The sequence below is a fragment of the Blastomyces dermatitidis genome, assembly GCF_000003525.1.
Source record: "Blastomyces dermatitidis ER-3 genomic scaffold supercont1.1, whole genome shotgun sequence".
NCBI lineage: Eukaryota > Fungi > Ascomycota > Eurotiomycetes > Onygenales > Ajellomycetaceae > Blastomyces > Blastomyces dermatitidis.
Window position 1 is genome coordinate 5134438 of NW_025544774.1, and position 12857 is coordinate 5147294.

Genomic DNA, 12857 nt, shown 5'->3' on the forward strand with positions numbered 1-12857 from the left:
GAAGCAGCTGTGTGCTTTTCGGCGCGAGAATCGGGGGTAATTGGGGCACGTGACGCCGATGCTCGGACCAATACACGTCCTGCCATTGGCTGGGTTGGTTGACTCAGCGCCCCTTTGTCTGCGCCAAGACGCCAAACCAGCGAGGATATACGCTGAGTCATCAAAAAGGATGCTAGACCTGTTCGGGACACTAGATCAAACCTGATAACCCGCCAGCTTCCAAGGTTGGTGACTCATACTGTGCGTACAGCCAGAACCCCGGCTACAGGCTACATATATACACCACCGCGGACAAGGAAAGGGCTTGGCCTTTGTTCCCGGTTGTGCGGGATCCAGCTTCGTTCCTCGGGCCGCCTTAACTGCGGGCAACTTATTTAGCAGCAGCTGTGTTAGTAGTGGCTGGGAGGTCCCAAAAGCTTGATCTTGCCCACCAATCTGGGGTCAACCTAAATAATGAAATGATGTTCTGAAAAAGACGGACGTCCCTGTTCACAGAAATTTTAATAATATTGGCGTGGAATAATTGTATTTCGGAGGGTAAAAAGAGAAAATCCAAATAAATCCAAAATAAATCGAAATTGCGGATGAGGTTGTCTTGTCATGTATGTACAGTGTACGAGCGGGGAACTGACTCAAACAGTGTTATATTCAGGTTGTCGCTGGGAATAGAGTGTAAAGAGAGAGTGTAAAGAAGAAAGTGTGAAATTAACTTATAGAGAAAACATTCTGGGCTCATATGAGCAGGGTGAACAAAATATAAATCATCATAACATCATTAATCATCAAATAGTAAAGACCCAAACCCCGCCCAAGCAGCATGCCCTATAGCACTTACTTTGAATCAGAGATATTGCCCTGGACGAACCGGCTTAGAGATGCGACCTTCTGGCTCAGCTCATTGATACTGCCGCCAACCGTAACATCGATGAGCGATAACTCTGTCCCCGCCTCTTTCGCTAGCCACGTCCGGAATTCAATCGCAATCAGGGAATCAACTCCATTCGAACGGGTCGATTTGCCCGGGTCGATTTGGTCACTAGAGACGTTTAGAAGCACCGACAGCTTGTTCAGTATGCCGTTCAGCGCTATTTCAGCTGCCTCCTCTCTGCTCCTAGCGGCTCCGAGTAGAGCGTCGACACAGTAGGTATCCGTCTCTTCAGACCCTTGCTGCTGGGAACCACTGGTCTTCTGCAACAAGGTGAATAAGGGGTAGTTGAAACATTCGGGAGGGGGCACTCCACGCTCTTGAGAAGACTTCTTCGTCGCCAGGCCGAAGAGTACCTGGCAAGTGCTCTGGGTCTTTTCGTGTCGTGGGTCGACTAGATATTCCACGACTGCATGGACCTCGTCTTCCCGAAACGGTATCATGGCCTTTGTGGCATTTCGAGCATAGTTTTGGTTTTCGGCAACGAAACCAACGGATAGCACGCCGCCGATGTCGAAACTTGCGGCTCGCAGTCCGTTTGCCACGCGATGTTTGGCAAGCGCGTCCTGATATGTGTTACCTGCGGCATAGTTTGCCTGGCTGCGGCCTCCCATAACTCCAGCCAGCGAGGAGAGCATGACGAAGAAGTCAAGGTCTTTGGGCAAGACATCGTGGAGATTTTGTGAGCCTTGAGCTTTGGGTTTGATTGTCGCCGTCCAATCCGCATACGTCAGGTTTTCAAAGAGTGAATCCTGCACCCTGTTAGTTCCCTTGTCCTCATAAAAACGCTTATTTTCTGCGGATTGGATTTCTTAGTTTCAAAATGAAGGAAATATGGATTACTCACCCTCAAGACCATCGAACCCTGAATACATCCTTTAATTGGAGGAAGTGTCTGCTGGCACTCTTCAACAACTGCTTGTAGCCGAGATGCGTCAGACACGTCGCAGGTGAAGATTCGAATTTCGCATCCTTTCCCTTCCAACTCGGCAACCATCTCTTGGACTGGTTGCGTGATTTTTCCTGAACGTGACAGGAATACCAAATGCCTTGCGCCACGGCTCACCATCCACCGTGCCAGACTCCTTCCAAGTCCTCCAAGACCTCCAGCGAGTACATAAGACGCATTGGCCTCAAATGTGTACGGGATATTGACCTCGGGGATAACGGGAACAATATCCTTTTCGTTAGGTGCGAACACTATTTTACCAATGTTCTTGCCGGACTGTAACATGCGAAGACCATCTTCAAGTTCAGAGTAGCCCAGGGTCGTTAGTGGATGGGCTCCCTTGATCTTATTCTCTTCCCACAGGCGTATGGTCGTATTGAGAAGCTCTCCCACAATTTTTGGTCTGGACTCAGCGAGAGTAAGTAAATCTACTCCAGTAAATGAGATATTTTGAAGGAAGGGAGTCATGTCTAGTTTGCCGCCAGCCTGCAGGTCTTTCTTCCCAATCTCGATAAAACGACCAAATGGCGCAACGCATTCAAAGGACTTCCGCAGAGCTTCTTGGGACAATGAGTTGAGAACCAAATCAACGCCGGAATTTTTAGTCATTCTCATAATCCCCTGAACAAAGCTGGTGTCTCGGCTTGAGAATATGTGATCCTCAAGGATGCCATACTCCTTCTTGAGGAATTCCATCTTTTCAACGCTTGAGACAGTTGCAAAGATCTCAGCTCCAATTTCTTGGGCGTACTGAATGGCGGCTTGCCCAACGCCACCGGCGGCAGAGTGAATGAGAATCTTTTCACCAGCAACTAGTCTGCCGACATTTGTCAAGCTGTAGATGACAGTAGCGTAGATAACTGGGAGCCCTGCAGCAAATTCGAAACTCATATTGTTCGGTATTCTGATAGCTAGCGATTCGTTGACCCGGCCGTGGCTGTGGAAAGTCCCCTTCTTGGGCGAGTCGGTGAGATAGACTACACGATCGCCGGCCTGCAAATGCCTGACACCTGACCCAACCCTGGTCACGACCCCAGCCGCTTCTCTCCCGACGACATCTCCCACCCCCTCACCCATAATACTTAGAAGGTCCACGAAATTGAGCCCGACAGCACAAATATCAACCTCAATGTCTGAATCTCCTAGCGGCAAAGCGGAAGCAGCGTCAGTCACCCATTGCAGCTTGTTGAGTACTCCTCGTGTGCTGTTCTGGAGCTTAACTGGACGTCCGGTGTCCTTCCACGGAACCAATTCTGGACTGAGTGTTGAGAATTGCGAACGCAAGAAACTGGTTGCCGAGGGATGATCAAGGATGTGGTTAATGTAAATCAACCCATCCCGCAGAAGGTACTCAGCGTTCTGGTGTTTCATCTGCCCACTGGTGAATTGATAACGGAATATCTTCGATACTAAATCGATGGTTGATCTAGTGGGAGAAGAACTGGAAGTACCAAGTGCCAGGGTAACAAAATTTGGGCTCTCCGCATCGCGTTCCCATCGAAGCGTGCGAACCATGCCGGTGCTCATGTTGAACGCCGGCTGTGCGGCCGGATCACCTGTTATCCACAACAATCTTTTGCATGTTGAAAAGTATTGCTGGAGATTCTTGAAGTCCTCCTCGGAAATGTCAAGCAAAACGGGAGTTTCAAGTTCTAAAAGAGAGATGCAGATAACGTTCGCTCTATCCTTTCCAATGAATTCATGTAGTTGCATGACAGTACAGTTTGTAACCCCAGCATTTTGCGCAAGTTCGGCTTGTAATTTGTGAATGAAATCGTGCTCAACTCTAGAGGCAGGGGCAAGGATCACGACATCGGTTGCGGTACGGCCACTGTCTGGGGAATCTGGGACAGCGGATGAAATCATTGTGCTGAGCTTTACAAACTCAGGATATCGCGAATTGGGAATTTCAATTTCAACCCCCGAGAACCCCCTCTGACGAAGAAGAGCGTCCCATTCCGGAAGCGTGATGAGAGGGCACCACTCGCGATTAGGTTCATTAGACAGCCACCAGCCAGATAGAAGACCGAATATAAGTGACGGCCAGACAATATCTGGTCTGACCACTTCATGGACCACAAGCTTGCCACCAGGCTTTAACAAACGTTGAGTATTTTCGAGAGACTTTCCTAAGTCCGGTGTAGCATGCAGGACGTTGTGCGCGATGACCATGTCGTATTTTTTGGCACTGAAGCCTTGGGTTGTTGGGTCACGTTCGATATCCAACTTCTCAAATGTAAGAAGGTCTGCCCATTCGCTTAGATTCTCTTTTGCTTTAGAAAAGAAGCTAGGTGAAATATCTGTGAAGGTGTACTGGGCGACTGTATTGGTGCTATCCGTGCTCTCATTTCCGGACCGAGGGGCGAGAATACCTAAAAGAAGCCGAGCAAAGCTTCCGGTTCCGGCACCTATTTCGAGGATCTCAAGATCGCTGTAGTTGTCGCCGAGGAGAGATAAATACGCATCCACGTTCTCCGTGGCGTCGCCTTCATGCAAAACCTCCTCATAATAAGAGGTCATGATGTCGTCTTGGCCAAACATGAGATACAGCGGATCAACTTCGTCCCGCATGATTTCTGGAATCTGCAAACCTAGTCGGACCATAAGTTCTCCGTCCTTGTTAAGTTTTTCGACTTCCTGGTAAAGCTCCTGTTTGAGACTTGGGTCCTCAGAATACTTTTTGCATAACTCAAGCGGGGCATGTACCACTGAATTTGCTGCCACATTGTCCGCAATCAGATGCATCCATTCGTAATACTTTCGCAAATGACTTGTCGGCGGCTTGACGGGGGTACCTTTCAGAGCTTCAAGGGCATCGGTAATCAGCAGCGCAGATGCAAGCTGAAGCTTTTCGAATAAGTTTTGCTGCTCCTCGTACGTCGCCGACGGTTCGACCGACAATGCCTGGTGAAATTCTGGTGATTCCAACATATCGATATCAAGCGTCCAGTCCATTGCGTAGCCGTGTTGTTGTGTGCCGCTAAGCGAAGCATCCTCATCCGATAAGGGAGTGAAGCGAACTCCTGAGAGGGAGACCCGTGGCTGATCGTCCGCTCCATCCGAACATTTGATGTCAAAACTGTAGGAATCGTATGCCTCCGGTGAGGCTTGTCCGTGACATCGGAAATTAACACCTGCCTGAGCATTGTTGTCTGCGGAAATCCAAGATTCTTTGATGAAAGTTGGTACCATCGGCCGTTTCAAAACAGTCTGCCGCCCATGGTCACAGATCGCGACAAGTCCAGAAACAAACATGCTGTCCAATGTGACAGGGTGAATGACGTGAGAGTCAAGATAACCCTTTGGCATTGCGGATGCCAATTCCGGAGTGGTCGCGGTGCCCATTATGACTCCCGGTTGTTGAGTGTTGGCGGTGATATTGGATAGGTTCTTAAAAAGGGGACCATATTTCAGGCCGACCGTCTCGAAATTGTCAAAGAGCTTTCCAATATCAAGGGGCCTCTGGCAACTCTGTGCACCCTGTTCAATTTCATCTTTCCAAGCCTGGGTAGCTGCTTCGCTCTCACGGCCATTGTCGATAGGGTCTGGAGAGGTCTTGTGCTCGACGGAAAAATATCCAGAACAATGTTCGATCCAATCGTCGTGAGCTGCGATATATGAGCATACCTGGAACCATTTCCAAACGGTAGACTCCCAATGGTTTGATTCGTTCACGGGGTGAATGGACAAGGACACTTCCACTCCCTCTCTTGTATCGGGAACAACAAGGGCGGACTTGATGGACACGTTTTTTAGTCTTATTCCAGTTAGTTTGACTGCATCACCTGTGACTTGCCTTACCGCCTCAGTCACCATGGTCAAATATGCAGATGCGGGAAGGACACAACGCCCAGTGACCTAGAATGACGAAATTAGCATTGTAAACCATGCATATATCGCCGGTGGACTGAGTGTATGTACCATGTGCTCCTTTAGCCAAGGATTTTCGTAAGTTCTGAGGAAATGCCGCCATTTACGATTCTGCCGGTTCCAGTCCTGGACGGGCGCACCGAAGAGTTGATGCCGTGGAAATTCTCGGTAACGTATCTTTTTGCTTAGTCTACTCTCGTAGTAGCCTCTCTCGTCATGGTTGAAGGAGTAGGGAGGCAGCCAGACAAGCATCTGCGGGGTCCGCATATTTCCCTCTTGTCCTGCGAAGCCATGATTGACTTCATAGATATTGACTGGGGCTGCCTTGCCGTTTAGGCTCCCAACAGCATCCATCATTGTACGGAGAGTAGAGTCTTGACGATTAAGCAGCGACATATATGAAATTGGAGGCGCGGAGGCAGTGGCAGCGATTGTCTGCTTAATCGCGCTCTGCAATGCGGAGTGAGGGCCCACTTCAATGATTTCGTCTATCCAGGTTTTGTCGAATTGGTCGGACTCGAGATCGCTGTCATCGGGATGGAAGATCATAGAACGCAAGCCATCCGTGAACCGGACAGGTGAAACCATATTGTCGGCCCAATACTGAGTGGTAAGTTCAACATCTTTGACCCTCTTTCCTGAAATTGTGGAGAACATCTGGATATCATGATTAGAATCGAAAAGCTGTCCAGCAGGGGGCGAGCCCATCAGTTCCAGATAGTCTTCAGCAAGTTTCTGCATATGGGAGGAATGGTAGGCATTTTGGACTTTCAGTTTTCGAGCGAAAATATCTTCTGCATCAAGTAACTCCTTTAGTACGTCGATCATCACTTCGTCGCCCGAGACGGTATTGTTTCTTGGACTATTGTAACACGCAACCACTAACTCTCCTTTGTGAGCTGTATGTACTTTGTCCAAATATTCCTGCAGCTTTTCCTGACTTAAGCCAACAGCAATCATAGATCCATTGACACCTTGTTCCTTTGCAGAGACAAACCCGCGGTAGTAGGCGGCTCCCCATGCGGACTCCCGAGATATTTTACCAGCGCAATACGCAGCAGCAATTTCGCCTGAGGAGTGGCCAACAACGCGAGCAGGATATATGTTCCAGGAAGCTAGAAGTTCCACAATAGCAACTTGGATAGAGGTTGATGCAGGGTGGGCAATTGCAGGATTATGAATTTTAGAGGTCTCCTGTTCGCGAAGAAGTTCATCTGATGTAAAAATTAGTATAATAAATTTAAGATTATGGTAGGAACAAAATACTTACCTATTAGCGACCATGGGCTTCCAACCGCCTTCATGTATTGCGTCGCATCTTCCAAGCTTTTTCGAAATACTGGGTATATCATGAATTGCTTCCCCATTCTACAGTACTGGGCACCCTGGCCAGTGAAGACGAACCCGATTCTAGGCGGACGATCCGTGTTCGCGGGTTTGGGTCGAGCTTTAACAGTGGATAAACTTTCTTCAAGCTCTGGAATCGAGTCTGCGACGACATGGCTTTTCCATCGGAAATCTGATCTCCTTTGGGACAGCGTGTATGCTAGGTCACTGAGAAACTCCGCTGCATCATTCGATAGCAATGAAGTTTTGGTTGCAAGGTAATTCCTCAAATCCGTCGCAGTTCTCGTTACACCTTCCTTGTCGAATGCGGACAAGATAAACAGTCGGGGAGCTTTTGTCTCACCACTAGACAAGGAGTTCGGAACTTCGTGTGAGCCGTTCACAGTCTCCCCATTCGTGTCATTAACAGCCTCTCCATTGGTCCCATTCACGGTCTCATTTTTCGGCCCAATCGTATTCTCTCCATTAATCTCACTCACGGGCTCCCCATTAGTCCGATCCACAGATTCTCCATTGATCCCATTCATGGTCTCATTATTTGTTCCGACCGTATTCTCTCCATTGGTCTCATTCGCAGGCTCCCCGTTGGTCCCATTTGCAAGCTCCCCGTTGGTCTCATTTGCAGGCTCCCCGTTGGTCCCATTCACAGCGTTACCATTGACTCCATTCAGCATTTTACCATTGCTTCCATTCTCATTCTCCCCATTCGTGCCATTGATAGTATCTCCATGAGTTAGCTCCCTATTTCCGTTGGTAAGTTCTTGCAGTTCCCCGTAAAGCTTGTTCAGGGAGGTAAGAGTTTGGTTGATTTCAAGCTTAGTTGGCACCTGTATGCGAGTCCTGTGGATTCCGTTCAAGCCTTGCTCCTGCAAGAAATGGTATGCATCATCCAAAATACAGTGTGCATTAGTTCCACCGAATCCAAAAGAGTTCACGGATATGCGACGCGCTCCTGCTTTGGGCCAAGGTATACATTCTGTAGGAAACTCAAGATTCCACTCATCCTTAGGGATATTCGGATTGACTTTCTCGAAATTGGCATTTGGAGTGATGATGCCAGCTTCCAGAATCATAACCGACTTGATGACACCCGCAATGCCCGCACCGCCTTCAAGATGTCCAATACTTGCCTTCAAAGCGCCAACATAGAGCGGCTCTTTGCGGTGTTCCGAACCAAATGCGCTAGTAATAGCTCTAGTCTCGATGGGGTCTCCCACCGGCGTGCCAGTTCCGTGTGCTTCGACGAACATTGTGTCCCTGGGATCTAATTTCGCGTTGCTATATAGATGGCGAATAAGAGCTTCCTGTGCCTGAGCGCTTGGAAGGGAAATACCCGGTGTACGCCCGTCCTGGTTTACGAGGGTTCCGCGAATGACTGCTCGTATCGTATTTCCATCTCTGAGGGCATCCGATAGTCTCTTGACAATGACAGTTCCTACCCCTTCTCCTCGAGCATACCCTTCAGCTCTGTGATCGAAAGTGAAACATTTACCTGATGCGCCAAGGACACCAGAATGGCTAAATGCGATAATGTCTCCAACGTGGCTAATGACACTTCCACCAGTCACAACAGCCTGGAGAAGATTCTTAGCACAACTCAAAAAGAAGTGTGGACAAGCGAAGAGATTGAGGGGAGTACCATTTCACTGTCGCCAGATTTCAAGCTCTGGGCAGCCAAGTGAAGGGAAACAAGACCGCTGGAGCATGCGGTATCAATTGTAACGCTAGGTCCGTGAAAGTCATAAAACCAGCTGACCCGGTTTGAAATGATGGACTGCTCTGAACCAGTTGACTTGTGCTTTAAAGACGTTTCAATATCCATATTTAGAAGATTCCTGTGGTCATGGTTGAACCCAGCGGCAAAAACAGCAGTCTTGGAGGATATTGCCTGATCCAGAGGAATTCCAGCTGTTGAGTTCAACGGCAAGTCAGAATTTTTTTTATTAACATTAAAGATGCATCTGATGGGTCTATCGTCGTCTTACCATTCTCAAGAGCGTGGTACACATTTTCCATCACAAGTCGTTGCTGAGGATCCATCGTCAGGACTTCTGTTTGGCTGATTCGGAAGAATCCAGCATCAAAACCCAAAGGGTTCTCCGACAAGAAGTGGCCACCCTTGACATGAAACTGCAGAGAACAGTTAGCAGCATGACACCAACGTTTGCATGACAAGACTTTTTTATTTTTGGTTTTATTTTAAAATAGGAGACGAACTGTTCCGCCATGATCAAGATCAGGGTGATAATATGCGTCCGCATTGAATCGGTCTTTTGGGATCGGAGTGGTTGATTGACGTCCTCTGAGTAAAAATTCCCAAAACTTCTCAGGAGTACTCGCTTCCTGCGCGTAGCGTGCTGAAAGCCCGACGATGGCCAATGGGGTCATATTATTATGATCACCCATGACGGACATATAACGCTCTAAAAATAGAAAGGTGAGGCTGAACGGTCGTTCAGTGTTCGGGACGGATGCTTTCTGCTGGAAACTCGATGCTCGTAGATCCCGTGTCTCGTCAACAATAGTGGGGAATTCGCGCCCCTATCCGCGGATAGCTAACGGTCATGATATAAAAAGGGTCGTCCCGTCCTGAGAGGGTCACCTCCGTCCTATATATTTACAACATCTGAGCCTAGCAGCAGTCTGACTCTAGCTTGTCTCCGTTCTTCCCAACCCCTACCCCTACCCTACCCCTCCCCTCCCCCCTCCCCATATCCTCGTTAGATGGCCATGCATAAGCCTTGACGTTGAAATATCATTTTCAAAAGTCAATCAATTCTGGCCACGTATTGATAATTGCTCATTTCTAGTGGGTTTTGAGCGATCGCTGGGGACTTGGCCAGTGGCCACTTGAACGGATGCGGGGCAAGGACAGAGACCAAGCACTCACCGAGCGGAAAACGATCTAAATGGGGGTGTCTCCTGAGCATATGACAAAGGAAGACCCCGAACCTGCAGCTGGATCGGGGAATGCTTCGTCGGGGTGTCAATGTTGGAGCCACGTCACTTTCACAAGGGGCTTTATCATCATAAAGCTGTGTTTTGGATTGACTAATTCTGCTAACGACGACGTAGACTAAGCGGGGACTTGAGGGACAGAATTGCCGCGAAGCTTATAACTGCGGAGCTCTAAGCAAGCTTGCGGGAGACGCGGCATGAAGCAAGGGAGCCGGCCCGAAAGTAACGCTGCAGGAGCTGTTCAGGAGGGAGGAAATTCCTGAGTATCTGATCAACAGCGCCAGAGATACCTCAGTAACAATACGCACGGGGTAGCAGGATAATGGATGTAGCGTAAGGATTGTTCCTCAGCCGGTTTTCGACTCACGATGAGATCTCGGGACAAACGGGAACAATGTCCTTTTGGAGTAACCTCAGTCATTCCCCTCATCAATGCAAGAGAAACGACCCTTTTAGCTCATGCGCTACCGGTTCCAGTCAGAATAATCCGTACTTTTCGATAAGACATTTGTGTGAATGCGTTTTCTGAGTTCGAGTCGCCTCAGGGAAGTTGCATCCCTGAGATAGCTGCATGCAATAATATGCTCCATGGACAAGGGCGCGATGGTTTTTTATCCACACGCAGGATGCAGTAGTGCGCATGTCGTTTAGGGTGTCAAATCGGCCAATGGCGGGCGCACCCTGGTCTCCGCGCTGCGACCGATAGCGTTAAAATTTGGACATGGCCGGTGGTCGCATTTGTACCCACATGGGCCAACCTTCGTTGCATCCTTCTCTGATGTCTTGTTACAACTTACAACTCACAACTTACAAGCGGAAGCACTAGACCTGTAGCCTGTGGGAAGTCGTTGTTGAGCCGACCTGGGTTATGATTCTTCCCACTTCAAGAATCAACAGTCCAACAAGCGTCAAACTACAAAGTATATTGTCCGGATTAACCTTTCAGCGTAGTTTTGTTTGATTGAACATGGGTTCTTTGGTTCCAATAATCCATCCAACCCAACCTTTGGTCCTGGAATGCTTCCGGTTGGATTTTCTTGCGAGACGACGTCGGCTTCGGGCTTTACCAGGATATCAGATAAAATTTATTAACTATTAATCATTTATGAAACGGGTAAATGGATCTCTCAGGTTCTGTCTCGCATTATTCTCCCAGGTGAATTGTATTATTCGAAATTCGAAGAATAATAATAAGAACACCAGATTCGTTCCCGCCATCCTTATAACGGTCATTGGTCTTCGCATAAACTCTGGATCTAACGTAGAACTATAGATTATTAGGTAGTCCTAGTATGTACCGGCGAGGGCGGCTTTATGGGAGTGGTCAACGTGCATTGTTAGGCCAACAGACTGACCTTTGATAGCTGAACGACCTTCCTAGAATGTCTCGTTAGAGTGCGCACGGGGGGCGTGTGTGTGTGTGTCCGTGACTTTTGAGAGGGTCCTGTTTGTAGCCGAGGATGTCATGGTTGCCAGTGGAGAGAGCATTGAGGATCCACTTGGGGCGCGGACTGCGGCGGACATACAAGGGTAAACGTTATTTCTCAAATAATTCCAGTACAAGTATTTGCAGGCCCCAGGGAGACAGAGTTGTTCCACACAAACTAGGAGTCCATGACGGATCATCCGAGATTGGCACGGAGGAAGGGGGAAGAGGGGACGGGAGCAACCACAAGAAGAAGAAGCAGAAGACCTAAAATCCAGTACCGTGAATTGCCATATTCTTGTTCTGCAAGAGAACCGTCCCCATGGCATCCGTTCGGGGCGTTTCCAGGCTCCGGGTAGCGTGGAGCGGCTTCACACCAATGAGGCCGGGCCTAATCTGGTCCGTGTTCGAGGCTCAAGGCCCAACATTACGGGCCAACCTTTTCGCTTTCTGCTTCTTCTCCATACTCTGCGCTAAAGCTGCTGTCCGTTGGCGATGTTTGCCTGTCCCAGTTCTACAGCGTATACTCCGTACGCTGCGAGAAGTGCCCAGAATAATAATCAGTTGGACCCGACGCTTGGATAATGTATCATTTCAAACCTTGCTGCCAAGCAGCGGCCGGAGCCAGCGTGCTGCCGATTCGTGCGCGGGTCCCCTCGTGTTGGCTTGACTCCTCTCCAAGCTAAGAGAGTTTACTAGCGGTCTCCGACTCGTAGCCACCAGCGCGGAACGGTGTGAAGGGCCCTGCTTCCCTCCAGCACAATTATTATACTGGAATCCAGGGATCTCACAATTGCCACGGCTATTGTTTTCCATCACGCCGGGATTCGCTGATCTCTCCCCAAAATTACTGCCCCCCGAGCCCACCAACAGCCTTGAGAACAATATTAAAGTTGATCACTTTTCTGCCACTTGCAGTGCTTTTTTCCCTCTCTGGAGGCTGAGTTTGTCCGGGGGGTGACGCCGGGGGGTTCAGTCTCCTCCAAAATATCTCGAATCCCAATGCCAGACCGCCTCCTTTGTGCTGCCTGCTTCTCGAAAGGGAAACAATGAGCCACAATGTTTATGTCACGTGCAGAAGCCGTCACTGGTCCCATCTCGCACTTTCTTTGTCTTCGCACACGGGCGAGCAGTCCCAGTCCCCACCTCGGCATCCGTACCCAACGTCGAGGAGCTGGCAGAAGTGCGTGGCAATTTTATTCCGGCCTCCTATTCCCTACTAGCAGTAGCCAGTTCAAATTGCGTGCCTGTAATGTCTCCTGCGAGGAGCATGGGGAAACCGCTCCCTTGGTATCAACCACTCTCCCGGGAAAACACAAGCAAAACCGCTTCTGCACAACAAACTTGAAACCCATGATTATTATATCTTGATATAGTTTATT

General features: G+C 49.0%; 1 protein-coding gene across 2 annotated transcripts; it reads right to left on the reverse strand.

Annotated features, from left to right (window-relative positions):
* Positions 1 to 468: 468 nt before the first annotated feature.
* On the reverse strand, positions 469 to 12510 carry BDCG_00675. Of its 2 annotated transcripts, none has more exons than XM_045416188.1 (9): positions 11405 to 12510; positions 10417 to 11305; positions 9309 to 10316; positions 9077 to 9221; positions 8731 to 8999; positions 7015 to 8665; positions 5796 to 6958; positions 1773 to 5732; positions 469 to 1677 (listed from the first exon to the last, which is right to left on the reverse strand). In XM_045416188.1, the coding sequence occupies exons 3-9, from the start codon at positions 9504 to 9506 to the stop codon at positions 832 to 834; spliced, it is 8232 nt and encodes a 2743-aa protein (XP_045279257.1). In that variant the 5' UTR covers positions 9507 to 10316; positions 10417 to 11305; positions 11405 to 12510; the 3' UTR covers positions 469 to 831. The 2 variants fall into 2 exon arrangements, with proteins under 2 accessions (XP_045279257.1, XP_045279258.1); XM_045416189.1 differs by having other exon boundaries at positions 470 to 1677; positions 11383 to 12017.
* Between the last annotated feature and the right edge of the window lie 347 nt (positions 12511 to 12857).